The 16,974-nt window shown below is 34.3% G+C and overlaps 1 protein-coding gene across 1 annotated transcript; it reads left to right on the plus strand.

Moving 5' to 3' along the window:
- The first annotated feature begins 3,544 nt into the window (after window positions 1-3,544).
- Window positions 3,545-12,880, plus strand: LOC112507176 (LMBR1 domain-containing protein 2 homolog A-like). The gene is made up of 14 exons (XM_025111624.1): window positions 3,545-3,859; window positions 6,261-6,337; window positions 6,751-6,909; window positions 7,470-7,683; window positions 8,293-8,379; window positions 8,488-8,627; window positions 9,080-9,160; window positions 9,739-9,803; window positions 10,262-10,437; window positions 10,634-10,764; window positions 10,858-10,945; window positions 11,370-11,586; window positions 11,679-11,785; window positions 12,269-12,880. The coding sequence occupies exons 1-14, from the start codon at window positions 3,692-3,694 to the stop codon at window positions 12,689-12,691; spliced, it is 2,133 nt and encodes a 710-aa protein (XP_024967392.1). The 5' UTR covers window positions 3,545-3,691; the 3' UTR covers window positions 12,692-12,880.
- Window positions 12,881-16,974: the final 4,094 nt, after the last annotated feature.

Consider the following 16,974-nt stretch of genomic DNA (forward strand, 5'->3'; position numbering starts at 1 on the left):
TTCGTTTGTTTGGATAAATTTGTCTGTCTAGATAAACATGTAGTGTTGTTTCTTTTTTCTTCTGAATCAATGATCTTAATGAAAAAATTGACCATTTTATCCCTTAATGAACTGAACATTGTTTAACAAATATCACAGTACAAACAAATCAATTAACATCAAGATGCATTTTTTTATTAACCTGGATATCCAACCCGCTATGCGAGCCGACTAATCCCAGAGCGACCACCTGCTTTGAGGGTAGCCTGGAGTCGCCGCATTTGAACCTCCGTGGCCACAAGGTCTCATCCAATATCATAGTACTAACAAATCAATACTTTGTCTTTGAGGTTTGATTGAACTGATTAATACCAACAGTACCGTAAACACCTTGGTTCCTAAAAAACAAAAAAAAAATAGAGATCTGAAATTAAAGAACTCTAAATCAAGATTGGATACCCTAAAGATTGTACCCTAGGATTGAAAAAAAGCAAGAAATCGAATAATAAATTGTTGAAAAATGTCTAGAAATCGATCTTTATGAAAACCGAAAAAGAAATCGATCTTGCCAGTGCAGACAAGAGAAATCGATCTTGTATGAAAACTGAAGAAGAAACAAAAACTTTTCGCTGCAAACATGAGAAATCGATCTTGTATGAAAACCAAAGAAGAAACTGATTTGTTGATGAAATCGAAGAAGAAATCGATCTGTTGATGAAAACCGAAGAAGAAATCGATCTGTTGATGAAAACCGAAGAAGAAATTGATCTTGCCGATGTAGAAATCGGTCTATTGCTGAAAACTGAAGAAGAAACCGATGGAAGGATAAATCGCCGATCGCCAGAAAGGAAGAAGAAATCAACGAAAAGGAGGCTCGATGGAAGGATGCGTGTATTGAAGGAGACTAGGGGTGAAAGAAGGCGTGTCTTGAAGAGGCGTGTTCACAAAAACTTAGGGGCAGGTGTGTCTTTTTTTTTTTTTTTTGGCTGAATGTGGACAACAACCCATATCCATCTGTGTGAATAAGTCATTGACTGTGCGAATAAGCCGAAAGCCCAATTAAGCCCATTAAGTCATAGTAAACACCCCCTTAGACCAAAATCAAGCAAGTTTGCATAACATAAAAGATTTTTTTCGATAAAAATTTGTAGTGTAACACCCTAAGATCACAATTGCATATAACCATATATTTCATATATCAAAAAATATAATTTACAATTTGGCCTCACTATATACAAAAGCTAGTTACAAAAGTAGCTACCAATCCCCCCCCCCCCCCCTATCATAGTACAAAACTTGTATACGTAACAAGTAACAAGTAACAAGTATTCTAGCACAATAGATATCATATCATCAAAAAATCAATTATATAATCTTCACAATTTTCCCTTCTCCTTTATCATCAGACTGTGTCCGACTTGTAATGTACATTTTAAAACACCAAAAAGAGTTTAGACTTTAAGGTCTAGTGAAAAATCATTTTGATTGTTATTACAGGGTGAAAATCACCAAAACACTTTTATAAAACCATATTTTTATAAATAACAAATAAACAATGTTTTATCAAAACAAACCTCTTTTGCTCATCAAAATAATGAGACAACGCCCCTTTATCGCATCAAACAATCAGATATACTCTTTATCGCATAATACATAAACTTGTCGCATCACATAGATAATATTATAATTTTCTCGCATCACATTGGTTCAGACAACCCTATTTCCTTGCAACGCACTGGTGCGAGAACCCATCTCATCGCATCACATTAGGTGCGATAAACCCAACTTGTCTCATCACAAGGATGCAACAAATACAACTTTTCACATCACATTGGATGAGATAAACTAGTCATCGCATCAATGGATGCGATAAACCCAAGTCATCATATCACAAAGATGTGACAACAAATTGTCATAAGATAAAATTCCAGTTTTTACTTCCATGTGATTTTGCCACCCTTATAACCATGATATACCTCTTTTGATTATGTCACCCTTATATCTAAAATACACCCTTCCTGATCAAGCCACCCTTATCCAAAATACAAATATCCTGATTGTGCCACCCTTATAACCACAATACACATATCTTGATTATGTCATTCTTATTCCAATCATTTGATATTAACATATCAAAATACAGAATTATGCTAAATATAACATAAAAATAGTTTTTTCATAAATTTCCCCACGTAAAGAACCATACGGTACTGATTCAACAAAATAAGATAAAAAGTTTGTAAAATAAACTGACCTTATAATCAAAAGGAGAAGGAGATATGAAAATGAACACCAACAATTATCCAAGTAATAATCATGGAATCAACTTCTTCTAATCTCCCTTCGGTTTTTGTTCTCTTCCACTCTCAAGAATACACACAAAAAGTTTTCCTTCTTTTTCTCGGCTCCAAAACACACACATGAAATTTTCTTTTCTCTTTTTACACACTTTACCATCCCAATGAGATAAATCAACTTAACTTGTAATAACAAACATAAACAAGTAAGAGGCGGTAGAGGTTTTAAAAGAATTAAGCACATATACAAATTTAACCTCTCAATTTACCATCATTATTTAAAAACAACCCCGTACTTAATAACCGATATCCCAATTATCACACGGAGGACTAAATTAGAGAAAAACAACAAAATATAGGGACTAAAAATGAAATTTACTTTTAAATATATTTTAAGGTAATAGATTCAAAAGTAAATTACGCCATAAGTCTATGTGGTTTGCTCAAAATCTATATATTGTTCCTTTTTCAAAATAATTTTATTGAGTATTCTTATAGTTTGCATTTTGTTACGAGCTACATCTTTGTTCCTATCAAAATTAACTCTGAAATTTTTTGGTCAAATTACTATTAAAATGATAATAATAAATAATATATTATATATATGCACATCCCATGCCCCAATCCCCAAAGTAACATCACCACCTTTGGCCTCCTTCCCTTCGGCTACACCACTCCACCGCTAGAAAACCTCGCTCCACCCTTCCCCCTTCAGCTCGAGATACCAGATCCCTATTAACGTTTGTTTTCGAGATAACCTAAATCCCTATCATATTCTATAGGTTTTTCTTTTCTTTTCTGGGAAGTAGTTTCAGGTGGGATTTTTTTGGGGGAAATAGTTGTAGGATTTTTTGGGAAATAGTATTATTCTGTGTATATATGCTTCTTTTATGCGTGTGTGTGTGTGTGTGTATGGTGTATGTGCTCCTTGTTTATAAAATGTGTGTCTGCAAGAGAATGTGTGTGTGTGTGTATGATTGCAAATTCTGATGGGGGTATTTCACTGATAGGGTGGGTCTCACGTCGGTGGGCGAGTGATGAGAACATTAAGTTAATGGATTAGAGTAAACTCAGTTAAAGATAGGTACCTAACTAGTAATAAAATGCAAACTATAGAATCGCTCGGTATAATTATATTGAAAGAAGCACCATATCTAGACATGAAGCAAACCACAGGGACCTATTGTGTAAAATGCTCTAAATTCAAAGTTCTAAAAGCGTGTGAAAGAGAGAATGAAAAAGAAAGAAAAAAAGTTGGTGCCGGAACACAAAGGAAAAGCAATCGTAACTGAAGCTCCCCTCGACGCTTGACCAAATCTCCATTGTATTCAAGGTTCAAGCTCCTTCTTCCTCTTTCTTCTTCGATGGCTCTGTGAACAACTTCTCTAAAATCTCAAGAAAGAAGACGAAGAATCATGTGGGTGTTCTATCTGATCTCGCCTCCTTTGACCATGGGGATGGTGATATTCACGCTAAGGTACTTTGCCGGACCAGATGTCCCTCGTCATATCCTATTTACCGTCGGTTACACTTGGTTCTGCTCTCTTTCCTTCATCATCCTCGTCCCCGCCGACATTTGGACTGTAAGGCCTTTTCTTTGATTCTTATTTTTGTTTATGTCATGTTAGATTACAAGTGCTTGACCGAAATGGTCATTGCATAATCTTCTTAGAGTTTTGGTTGGATCGAATTTTTAAACCCTAGTTGATTCTTGGTTGAAATCGACGTTTGAAGAAAAAGCTTCGATTTGTTCCAATTTTGTATGTCGACTAGTTCCTCTCCAAGTAATAAATCGATAGGGACTTTTTGAAGTTCTATTTGCCAAAAGATCTAAAAGCATCAAATTGTTACACCAACTTAATTCTATTGTAGTCCTTATGAAGTTCAATCTGGCTGGCATTTTTTACCAGAAGAAGTTAAGATCCACCATCCATAACAAAATGAAGTTGAAAGTAGCTCTGTCCAGTTTATCTCTTCTTCTGGAATTGAGGTAGCAGGAATGATGAATGGTGAAAATATATTTGATGGATCAGTCGAAGTAAACTGAAAGGATTTGAACAATTCTTTTTTGATTTTGCTAACAATTTACTCAAAAGATGAGGAGATTTCTATTATAATCAACAATTTCACTTTAATCCAGCAACTTGGTGAAATTTACAGTAAAGCAGGTGATAGGAGTAGCATTTTGACACTACAAAGGAGTTGAAAAAGATTGCTATCACTATAAGAAGAAAAGTCTTTTGGTTGCTTCAATCATGCAGCCGTTCTCACATTTCGGTCGCTACTCAGGAATCCTACATTTCATCTAACTTCCCTGTTCATGCTAAACCTCATCCTCCGTAGTTGGAAAAACATACACATTGGGTGGAATTGGAAAGGAAATTATATAGCTATTGACTGTCAATATGTCTGTTCAATATATTCAATTAATAAACACCATTGCTTTAACAAGACCAAATTTATCTCCCAAGGAAATAGGATATTGTGAGTCCACATCTTTCAGGAAAGTGATGCTTGCTAATTTGCTCCTAAGCGAGCTGGTTGGATAGTGCATAAAAGTGATTCTCTAAGGCAACTGAATTCTTTTAGTTGGTAATGCGCTAGCTGTCTACCATTCGGGATACTTAAAGGCTTGATTGGGGCACTAACCCCTCTTTGTTGCTTGGGACTAATGATTCCTGCACCATATTAAGACAAGCCAAACTAAATTCTTGGAAACAAATTCAGGCTCTGTTGAGTTTTTTTTCTAAAGAACATAGATGTCTTGGTTTGACATGAGTTGTTGATTTTTAATAAATCAAAGCAAACGAAACCAATTGAAACAAACCCAATATATCCTACACAGAGGTAGGGTCTAGGAATGGTAGGATGTATGCTAACCTTACCTCTACTGCTCTACTCCAAGGGGCAGAGCTGCTATGTAGGTGAAGACCCCCGACTTGCAAACAAAAAAAAACAAGGAACAAGTGTGGTAATTAGTAGCGAAGTGTGTGGAAACAAATAATAGGGACAATGCGATCTTCAGTCTTCTATGAAGTCTTTTAAGTTAATATGAAATATGGAGCTTGCTAGTACAAGCTTGACTAGAACACCCTATAATTAATACATGTTGGATATGGGACCCTTTTTGAATTGAAATCGGTCCATGAATTTGTGGATCCAGACCAAAGGGCCTTTGGCCCAGCGGCATCCAATTTTCCAACCTTTCTAGAGGTCAAGAGTTCCAACCTCACCAAAGGTGAGGCATGTGTGTGAGCTTCATTTGCTGTATATAAATATTTTATACTTCAAAAAAAAAATGTGGATCCAACTGTCAGCTAAGTTGGTCATGATGGTTAACAGTTAACCATCTTATCCTTTTTTGTTGTCTGTTTTTTTTTTTCTTAAGAAGGCTGTGTTACTTCATACATCGTACTCAAGTGAAATTCTTGAATAACGTTAATGAACTCCCACCAATTCCGTCTCTGTAGGTAAATCACTGTATGATGTTCTACTTTTGCTTTCCTGTAAATGTGCTTTGTTTGTGTATGACTATTGATCATAATAATATGATCATTTTGGGAGTTGATACATCGCTGTATAAGATGCAGTGCTGGTTTCTGGCCTAAATGGATTATGTTTGGTGGAAGACCATTTGTGGATCACGAGCTCTATAATTCCCTGCTCGGTGGCAAAAACAAAAACATGCTCATAGCCTAGCTCTTAAAGTTAGGGCTATGGTCAACGCATGCAAATATTTTAGTGGCAGCAATCAAATAGGAAAAATTCCAGTTTCTTCATTCGTACTGCTAAAAGAAATATTTTTACGTTGTTTAGTTTTCTTACAATTATGTGGAGTGCGTAGAATTATTTCTATGTACCTATCTAAATTTGCCCCAGTACCTAAAAACTGAGGCAGGCATACACATGAATCAGTAACATGGTTCCATTGTACATTTACTTTAGTTGTTTAAACATATTGCTGATTCTTTTTCTTGTGTGCAGGCTATGATTGATCATGACAATGGTGGGATTTCTTTCTTCTGGAGTTGGTCATATTGGAGTACATTTTTACTTACTTGGTATGCATCACATTTTTATATGTGTATCTGTTATCCTGTTGTTATTTGTCAAGTCAAAGGATACCTAATTTGTAATGTCCTTGAAAGGAAAGGTTATTGTTCTCAACAGATGGAGTATTATATGTGCTCATTCACTTATTCAACAAAAAGTTGTTCAGCATCTGGAGAAATACATTTGAAGTCCTCAGAAGCATGTGCTTGAACCCTTAGTATAGAGACATTACTTGCTTTGATGTGTATGCCATCACTTTCATACGTAATTTTCATTTATAACTTAACGAGGAAGCTGCTAGTAATGTTCCTTTTAGTGTTTCTGGTGGTCATACACTTCTGTAATTTCAGAGCTCCATGACAATTAGCTTCTAGATGCATCATATTCTCATCTATTTTTGTTGAACAAATTCTCTAAACAGGGCCGTGGTGCCTATCCTTCAGGGTTATGAAGATGCTGGGGATTTCACTGTTACAGAAAGATTGAAGACCAGCATACAAGTGAATTTGGTATTTTACCTGATTGTTGGTGCTGTAGCATTTTGTGGACTTGTACTGCTTATTCTTTTGCACAAAAACTGGTTTGTTTCTGATACCCTTACTTATTTGATAGCAATCCACTATTTTTTTTGCACTTTCTGGTTACTTATTTCTGAACTCTTATATGCATCCCTGGAGGATTTATTGTTTCTGATATATAAATTTAGAAAGCTTAAACGGCGATGCGTCTTCTTTGATGCCATCATCATTCCTTTAGGCTCTAAATTGAAGGAAAAATTTGAAATAGACACTCTTCACTACTTATTTGATAAGATATATTGGCATTCCTTTGTTCTTTTTGTATAAATCAATCAAAGCAGTAGAGCACCTTCTTTTACCCTGCTGAATATACAATTTGGTCATATTAACCTACAGATTAATTAGATTTGTGCGTTTTTCCTGTAGTCTTGTGCAAGTATATGCATATAGAGCTAGCAATGCTACTATCTTAATGTTGTATTAAACTTTATCATACACATTTTATCTTTGGCATTTTTTTCCTAAATTAGTCTATTTTCCTTCTAATATCACCGATATGATTTAAGTACATGTAGTGTAATTCCTTTTGGTTATCTTCTTATACTTCTCAAATGATTGCCAGGAGTGGTGGCATAATTGGTTTTGCCATGGCATGTGCAAATACATTTGGGCTAGTCACTGGTGCATTTCTCCTTGGCTTTGGTCTAAGTGAAATCCCAAAAGGTATTTGGATAAATGCTGACTACAGTACTCGCCAAAAGGTTCTATCCCATAAAGTCGCTCGGATGGCTGTAAAACTTGATGATGCTCATCAAGATCTTTCAAACGCTATTGTTGTAAGTGTATTGTTCATTTGTCTACATTGAGTTTCTTTCAAATAACATTTTTAGACAACTCATGATGCACCTATTGCTTGCTCATGCCTATGTCTCCTAAGACACACGTGTTACATCAGAAGAAAGGGAGGCAAGGAAATAAGCGTGTATTTGACTGAAGAGATAGAACCAAGTTGAATTTATCACTACTTAATAGAAGTTGTGTGCAACTTATGATCATCTCGTCATAAGATTAACTTGTTAACAATTTGTAATGGCATGAGGACAGAGTTAGGCTTGTTTAATAGCATATGCGAAAAGATTAATGTAGGAAATAAAAAGAATATTTAGAGGTAAGCAATTTTCAATCATCAGAGTATACACACTAGTAATCTTACATGTAAGTGTCATCTTAATCTTATTCATCTTAAATTAAAGGTTGGACTTGAAGAAACATTTTTCTAAAAATATTAGTATCTCATCACTTTGTTTCTTTTTTCCTGGGTGATATTAAAGTTCAATGAGTTAGGAGGCATGCAATTGCCTAGTTTTCGCTGTCCTCTGCAGTGATGGTTATCTTTGACTACATATAATCTCTTCAAGTTCTAACACAAGTGTTTATTCTATTAGGTTGCTCAAGCAACATCGAAGCAAATGTCAAAGCGTGACCCCTTAAGACCATACATGAATATCATCGATAAAATGTTGATGCAAATGGTAAATATGCTTTGTAGTTTCAAATTTTACATATTTTGCACTTGTCATTTGACTTTTTTGATGGTTGGGTGACGAGCACATATTCATACAAGGCATTTATATTTCCAGCTTACAGAAGATCCTTCTTTCAAACCCCAAGGAGGAAGGTTAGGAGAAAATGATATGGATTATGACACGGATGAAAAATCTATGGCAACACTAAGACGCCAACTAAGAATAGCACGGGGCGAGTACTATCGTTATAAAAGGCAAGTCCCTAGAGGAGTTTATTTGTCTGGATGTCGGTCTTAACCTTGAATCTTTTACTTTCACTTTCACATTGTGTTAGTAGTACACATTTGCATCGTTTGAGGATATTGTTAGTTGGATATGTACGTGATAGGTAATCATCAATTGTGTGGGCATTGATAACTATAATTTTCTCTTGTAACTTCAAAATTGTTGACTAAATACCAAATAGCTAAAGACTCGGTATATTGTTACTATATTTTGTTTAGAAAATTGCTGTGGTGGAAGCCTTGTTTTACGAAGGACCAGTTTGTCACTTGGGTCATGACTTGAGCCTGTCATCTGTAAATGGCAGTTCAAACATGTGTGACAATGCTTCTTTGCCTGTAACCCTTTTTGTGACCAAATATGTTTTAGGCATTTACTTTATTATATTTCTGGCCTAATCATTCAGATTTTTCTTCTTGATCAGTGAATATATGAATTTCGTGACGGAAGCTCTTGAATTGGAGGACACTATAAAGAATTATGAGCAACGCAGTGCAACTGGATGGTTCGTTCTCTGTCCTGCTTCTGCCTATCCTAACATAGTATACTAGTAATTCTAACTTTTGCCAATTTTATGGCATTCTCAAATTGAACCAGTGCCTCTTATTCGTTCTACCATTGGTTCCACCCCTCCAAACTATTACATATTTTCATGAACTATTGTTGCTTTTGATTTGCACGAGGCTTGGTCTTTTGGCCTGTACCGTCTCAGGATTTAGTAGGAAGGTTTGTGCATTGCAGTTTGATGCTCCGTGCTCTTTGATATTGCCGCAAAACTGGCCATTAAATTGTTCACAATTTTGGAACTAAAATGTCTCGTGTTTAAATAATCTCAATGTAATTACTTTGACTGATTTACCCTTATAAGAAATAGGATGTTGTTGGCACATTTTCATTGATCAAGATTTGTTGACTTTGGACAAGTCACCAAGTTTAAGGTAGCAGCTTTGTTTATGTCCTGGACCAAGTCAATACAAGAATCCATATTAGTGACTAACAGACTTTATCTTCAAACTGAAGTTTTGAAGATGATATCTATATGGTATGCTTACAATCTTTTTATTTGGCTTATTTAACTTGCAGGAAATATATTTCAAGCTTCAGGCCTCAGCGTCCGGGGAAGCTAGGGTCTAGTCTCGATTCTATTGGTAATTTTTTATTCGTGCAAAATGTCACGTCTCCGATACTTTTTTAATTTAATTATGAAATCTCTACATGGTGTTCTTGGAGAATTTTCTCGTGTATATAGAGTATCCAAGTAGAGGGGGATTTTCATTTGTATACTTGAAAGGTCCGGATGAGTTCTGCCTCTTTCTTTTGTCATCTAGCGCAAATAACTTATAAGCTATATGTTGAAAGCAAGTAACTTGGCTCAATTTTGGTTTTTCTTTGTTTTCTAGTGTATTAGTCGGAGTGCTTAAATTATATCTATAACTTTACAACTGTCATTTTGTCTCTCTTATGAGCTGGGAGCTTTGTAAATGAGGTGATGCTATTGATTTGATATGAATACATTCTAGGTTACATCTACTTTTTAGAATTTCTATCAAGTGTGTACAAAGATTTATGTATGGTCCATAATATTTCATTTGGAATCATTTTTCAGAGTTGGTATGGCGGTGTATACTGCGGAAGCAACTCAAAAAGCTTTCAGCTATCATATTAGGTTGTTTGACAGCTGCAATTCTTCTAGCAGAAGCCACTATACTGCCCAGCGGAGTCGATTTTTCACTTTTCTCTATTTTGATTAATGCCATTGAAACAAATGAAGTGCTTGTGCAGGTAACATCTCACCCTTTTATCACATTACTTTTATTTGGGTTAACGAGTTTTAAAATATTTTGCTACAGGAAGATGAAGATAAGAAAGAGTTAAAACTATGAAGTTATATTAATTTATCTCCAGATGCATAGGGGACTGGACCCCTCATTTCCTGTTCCTTGGAAAATATTTCTTACCCTCGTGTATCTGTTTTCAGGTTGTTGGTTTCATTCCTCTGATGTATATGTGTGTTTGCACTTACTATTCTTTATTCAAAATCGGAATGTTGACATTCTACTCACTTACTCCAAGTCAAACAAATTCAGTCAGTCTGCTTATGATATGCTCGTAAGTTTTCATATAGCTTTTAATTTGATAGTCTGGTTTCCATATGTTCATTATGGTGTACATAATATTGTTCTGACGTAAAATCTCCATCAGGCAGGTGGCACGGTATGCACCTCCAATCTCATACAACTTTCTAAATCTCATCCATCTTCCACGTGATGCCACAACTCTCTTTGAACGGGTCAGACTTCTATCTGTAGTATCTTTCTATTAACTGATGCAACCGAATGAAAATTCATAAATAGACAACAATTTTTTAAATCAAGTACTAGAAACATTCATTTTTAGTTGTTACAGTCGATGCCATGCATGTTGTGCTTCATAACTCTGCATCCTAGTTTGTGCTATATTATTGGTCCTATTTCCCTTTGTTATGGAGGTAAAACAAAATTTATTGATCACAGCATAATGGTTGGGATCGTTATGACTGCATCATAGTTTTTATGTTAGATTGTTAGGATTGATGACTACTATTAGAACAATCTCATTTCTATGTTAGCAGTACCTTTAATTTCCTCCATACGCCAAGTGTTTGCGGTTGTACTCCTTGTCATGAAAGTAACAAATTATCAAGTGCTGAGTGTTGATATGTATCACATGTACAGAGAATGGGAAAAATTGATGATGCAGTCCCTTTTTTTGGGGAAGGATTCAATAAGATCTATCCACTTATTATGGTCGTATATACCATATTGATTGCAAGCAATTTTTTCGACCGAGTTATGAGTTATTTTGGGAACTGGAACATATTCCGATTGAGAAATGAAGCTGATGATGACCTTGATGGATATGATCCTTCAGGATTGATGATCCTGCAAAAAGGCAAGTTCTTCCATTCTTTCAAAAACTGCGTCCTATCTTTATACATAACATAACATCATAATCCATGCCCTTTTTCTTTCTTTTGTCTATAGAACGCTCGTCGCTTGAGAAAGGACATAAAGTTGGTGAACTTGTCATTCCTCTTGCAAGACATTTCAATGGTGCAAGTGTGGATGTTGAATCTGTAAGAGATAGCACGGTAAGGGAGTCCTGATTGATATATGAGCAATACTGTGTTTTTATTATCAAGTAACCAAGCACAACCTTAAGAAGTAGCTAAGAAAGGTAAGATCTTGGATTTGCTTCCCAGAGTTCTTGGATTCGAGTCCCAGCCACTAGAGGGAATGACAATGTCATGTCTCCAAATCCCATACCCTTCCCGTCCACCAATCACATGAAGACACATTATTAGAGAAATAATAAAAAAATGAATTAAAGAAATTTATATCAAAAAGATCGTCTTCGTATGATTGAGGGGTATCCCATTGGAGGTTTGTATGTCTATGGGATTAGTTGAGGTGGGTGCAAGTTGGCCTCGACACCTATGCTTACCAAAAAAAGTAGCCAACCGCCACTAATGCTAGCTTACATTAGGCGCGTTCAAATTCGAGTCGTTACTCTCTAATGTTTCCTTTAATTTTTCTTACTAATCTAACGTACATTACATTGCTATATTGTTTAGATTGCAATTGATTCAAGGCAAACAACCTCTTTAATCGACAAAGGAAACCGAGGTTATTCAGAACTATCAAAAACAGATGGTCGTGATAATGTCAGCAAAGACATTATTACCAGAAAATATGAAGTGTCAAGGACAGATCAGTCCACAAACTCAACCACCTCCAACTTCTCTTCACTCGATATAGACAAAAACCAGGGCATGGAAAGTGGACAATCGTCGAAAATAGTCTCAACTTGGGTATCGATGAAATCAAATTTCCAAAACTTCAGATCTAACATGGAGGCCAGGCGATTCATACCGTTACGCCAGGTTCAAGATCCACAAGTACCTCAAGACTCTTCTTCAGAATCACTCGATGATATTTTTGAGAGGTTAAAACGAACGACACAAGATCGACAAAGTGATTTTCAAGGACGTCCGTGAAAAGCACACAAATGATACGTTGTAAATTTTCTTTTATAGCACCCACCATCAACAGAAACATTCTTTCTGCAAATTATTGGATGGAAAGAGAGTAGCATACATAGAGGGAGAATACAGCAATTATTTGAATATCCCATGTATTAATTATTATATAATATATATTAAAGAAATTAGACTTCAACATCTAAATACATGTGAAACTCCTTCTGTCAATTAACAACTGGAGATTGGATGTTGAAGCCAAAACATACAAGTATAATGATTCACTTACTAAATATGCATCCAAGACAAAGTAAACAGATAGAGTTAGAAGACAACACCGAAATTCACGTTGTAACCCAAATCGGGAGAAAACCACTAGTGGAGGAGACTAACGAGAGAAATCCACTAGTGAAAGATGAAGATTACAATGCTCTTGAAGAAGTAGAAACACAGTTATGGTGAGTGTGTGTTTTGGAGATAGAAATGATAAATCGGGTGATATGTGAACATGTTCTTCAGCTGAAAATGAGCTCCATCTATTTTGAGAAAACACTCAAAAAGGAAAAATAAAGTGTAAACTTGATGATGTCTGTAATGATGAAAGTTGTAGTTGGCAAACATGAGTTTTCCAAGCGAAGATGATCAAATTTTTGTGGTATAGTGGTATCGTAATCTTTAACCTCAAAGGAGGTCAGAGGTTCAAACCTCACTAAATGTGAGGAAGGTTTGTGAGTTTATTTGTTGCATTTGCCGTATATAAATATTATATGCTTAAAAGATCTTCCAAAAACAAAACTCTGTAAAGCATAAACCATCATCACTAGAAAACGCATTGACTTCTCTGAAAAATAATCATCAAAATATTATTCTCCTCTACCATAGCCCCTCACGGGATACGTCAAACAGCGAACATCGACGAAGTTCGAAAATAAATCGAAGTTAGCCATAGGAAGAACCTTCGCCATCTTATCCGCCAGATTGTTTATAAGTGCAAATTTTATTCACCTTGAAGTAGCCGTTAGCAATGACTTCACGAACAAAATGATAACGCACGTCAATCTGCTTTGTACGCTCATGGAACATTTGGTCTTTTGCTAAGAAGATAGCAATTTGATTATCACAATAAACCGAGTCTACAGCCAAATCATTGCTAAGCTCACCAATTAAGCCTTTGAGCCACATCGCTTCTTTAAACGCATCCGTTATAGCTATATACTCCATTGCAGTACTAGATAAGCAACTGTTGGTTGCAAAACGACTTTCCAACTAAGCGCACACGAGCCAATAGTATACACTCTATAAGGCCTTCCAAACATAAAGAGGTAAGTTCATATGCTTTATTTATTTATAATGTTCAACATGCATACATAGATAAAAAGGGTGGGTGACTGTTTGTGATTGTCAGGATGACTTCTCTTCAATTGTTGAATTTTGATATAGTGATTGTTAAAAGAGGAATCTAACATCGACCCAAATAATCAAATTCAATTCTTCAATCTTGTCTCATCTCTCTGAGTTTTTTTCCACCTGGAAAAAAAAAGACATTTTTATCCCACTTAGGTCAGGTCTTGTCCCATCTAATGTTATGCCAAACGTGAATAAGTTTTTGTACTGTCTAGTCCTGTGTAAGCATCAAGATGGTATCTTTATTGAAGTTTATATAACCAGTGGGTAGGTGCAAGAATTGTAACAAGTCACCCGAAAGGAAGATAATCGCTCATGCTCAGGGCAAGGATAGTAAATTTACATACTTTGGGGTTCTTACATTTTACTTTATATAACTATGTTATTTAGAATATAACTAAGTGTAGAAAATTAAACAAATGCAAAAAATCGATTAACGTAACCTAATATGCAGAAAATTAAAAGGGTGTAGAATGCATAAATTAAACTAGAGTGTAGGGATTAGAGATAATAAACGTAAGGAAAAATGAAGAGGTAAAAGATGGAGAAGTGGAGAAATTTGAAACATAATGCAAACAGCCAAGAAGTATTAAAACTCAAGAACAATTCAGTTGATGATAAGATTTGAACAAAACGGTAAATAACCCAGTATAAGAAGATAGGGAAGAAGATACTGGTAATCATATGAAAAACTGATTGCAAGTCGGATTCCAATAGCCTAAGCTTGAAGCACAATCTTCTTCTAGAAGTCTTATAAGAATCGACCAAAAGAAAGCTTCAAAAGTTGTATGTATCGAATGCTAAAAGTAAAATGTCTGTCCCCTCAAAACAAACCTAAAGGGGTTTAAATATGCAAGACAAAAGCCCAAAATAAAATAGTACATACGACTTTCACGGATGTGAAGAATCTTTCAGGCTTGTGAAAATGCAGCAGAAATGAAGTTCGTTTCAGGAGCAGTGTTTTCACGACTATGAAGAAATTTCCATGCCCACGAAACCGTGGCAAAAACTTCTATCAAGAATTAGGGTGTTTTCTTTGCACCCACCAAGCAGACTTTCATGCCTATGAAGCGTGGGCAGCAACTACATCCTTACGATTTCTCATCCAATGGTTTATTCTCTTTATTACTTGACATTTTCTCTTCTTTCTTCACCTTGAGCATGCTTTCACTCTTCTCATGTTCAAAACTATGCACAATCTGCACAAAATATATACCAAAAACATAAAAACTATCCTCGAAAGAACTTCCAAACATGATTAAAGAAACGTAAAAGAGCAACAAAAACGAACAAAAAGATTAAACTAAGGATTAAAACCAGAAAAGACACAACTAAAATGCATAAAGTTAGGTGCATAAAATGCACTTAAAAGTTATAATACTAATAAATAACATAAAAAATATAACATTACAAATTCACCTAAAAACGTCTGATACATTTAATAAAAGTTTTGATCTATAAACATTATTATTTTAGTAAGAAAAAATAAATAAATAGACTCATTTAATAAAGATAAATAATTATTATTATCAAATAAAAATTATAATTCTATAAGTTTAATAAAAAAAACATTGATTTACTGAATAAAATGTTTGATTAAATAAAATAACTAATTTAATAAAGGGAAAAGTACAATAAAAATCAATGGACTTTCTTGTTTGGAATGATTAAGTCCTCGGACTTTTTTTTGGAACAAATAAGTCCTTGGACATTCCAAAACATGTTAAATAAGTCTTTGGACAATTTTTTGGAACAAATAAGTCCTTGGACATTCCAAAACATGTTAAATAAGTCATTAGACAATTTTTTGGAACAAATAAGTCCTTGGACATTCCAAAATATGTTAAATAAGTCATTGGACAATTTTTGGAACAAATAAGTCCTTKGACATTCCAAAAAATGTTAAATAASTCATTGGACAATTTTTGGAACAAATAAGTCCTTGGACATTCCAAAAAATGTTAAGCAAGTCCTTGAACAATCCAAAACATGTTAAATAACTTCTTGAACTTTTATAAAACATGTTAGATACATTTTTATGACTTGTATAACTAGTTAAAGTGGTAAAATAGTGAAAAAAATTCGGAAAAAACCCAATGAACATTCATATTTTGAACGATTAAGCCCCTAAATATTTTTTGAACAAAAAAGTATTTAGATCTATAAAATTAAACAAATAGAACAAAAAAGTACTTACTTAACATTTTTTGGAATGTCCAAGGACTTATTTGTTCCAAAAATTGTCCAAGGAGTTATTTAACATTTTTTGGAATGTCCAAGGACTTATTTGTTCCAAAAATTGTCCAAGGACTTATTTAACATATTTTGGAATGTCCAATGACTTATTTGTTCCAAAAAATTGTCCAAGGACTTATTTAACATGTTTTGGAATGTCCAAGAACTTATTTGTTCCAAAAAAAGTCCAAGGACTTAATCATTCCAAACAAGAGAGTCCATTGGTTTTTATTGTACTTTTCCCTTTAATAAAACATAAAAATAATAAATTTAATAAAACATAAAAAATAATAAAGAAATGGAAAGCATGCACCATTTAATGCAACTTTTTGAATTTTAAAATAATTTAAAATTATACAAAAATTCTAAATACTTAACTGATTAGCAAGTTAACAGTTAAGTTTTTTAGATAATAAGTATTAATTTGATATGTTTTAAAATGTTCAATCACTTACTCGTTCAAGAAAATTGTCCAAAACTTAATCATTTAAAACATAAAAAGTTTATTGGATTTTTTTTGACTTTTTCCTATCCAAAAACCTAATTTCTCTCAATTTATATGATTTCAAATTTTTTTATTAGTATTATATATGGTTTATTATAGTATTATGTTATTATAATAATAATTTTTTATTTTATGTATTTTTAATTAAAATATTATT

The sequence above is a fragment of the Cynara cardunculus genome (assembly GCF_001531365.2).
Source record: "Cynara cardunculus var. scolymus isolate 2C chromosome LG 2, CcrdV1, whole genome shotgun sequence".
NCBI lineage: Eukaryota > Viridiplantae > Streptophyta > Magnoliopsida > Asterales > Asteraceae > Cynara > Cynara cardunculus.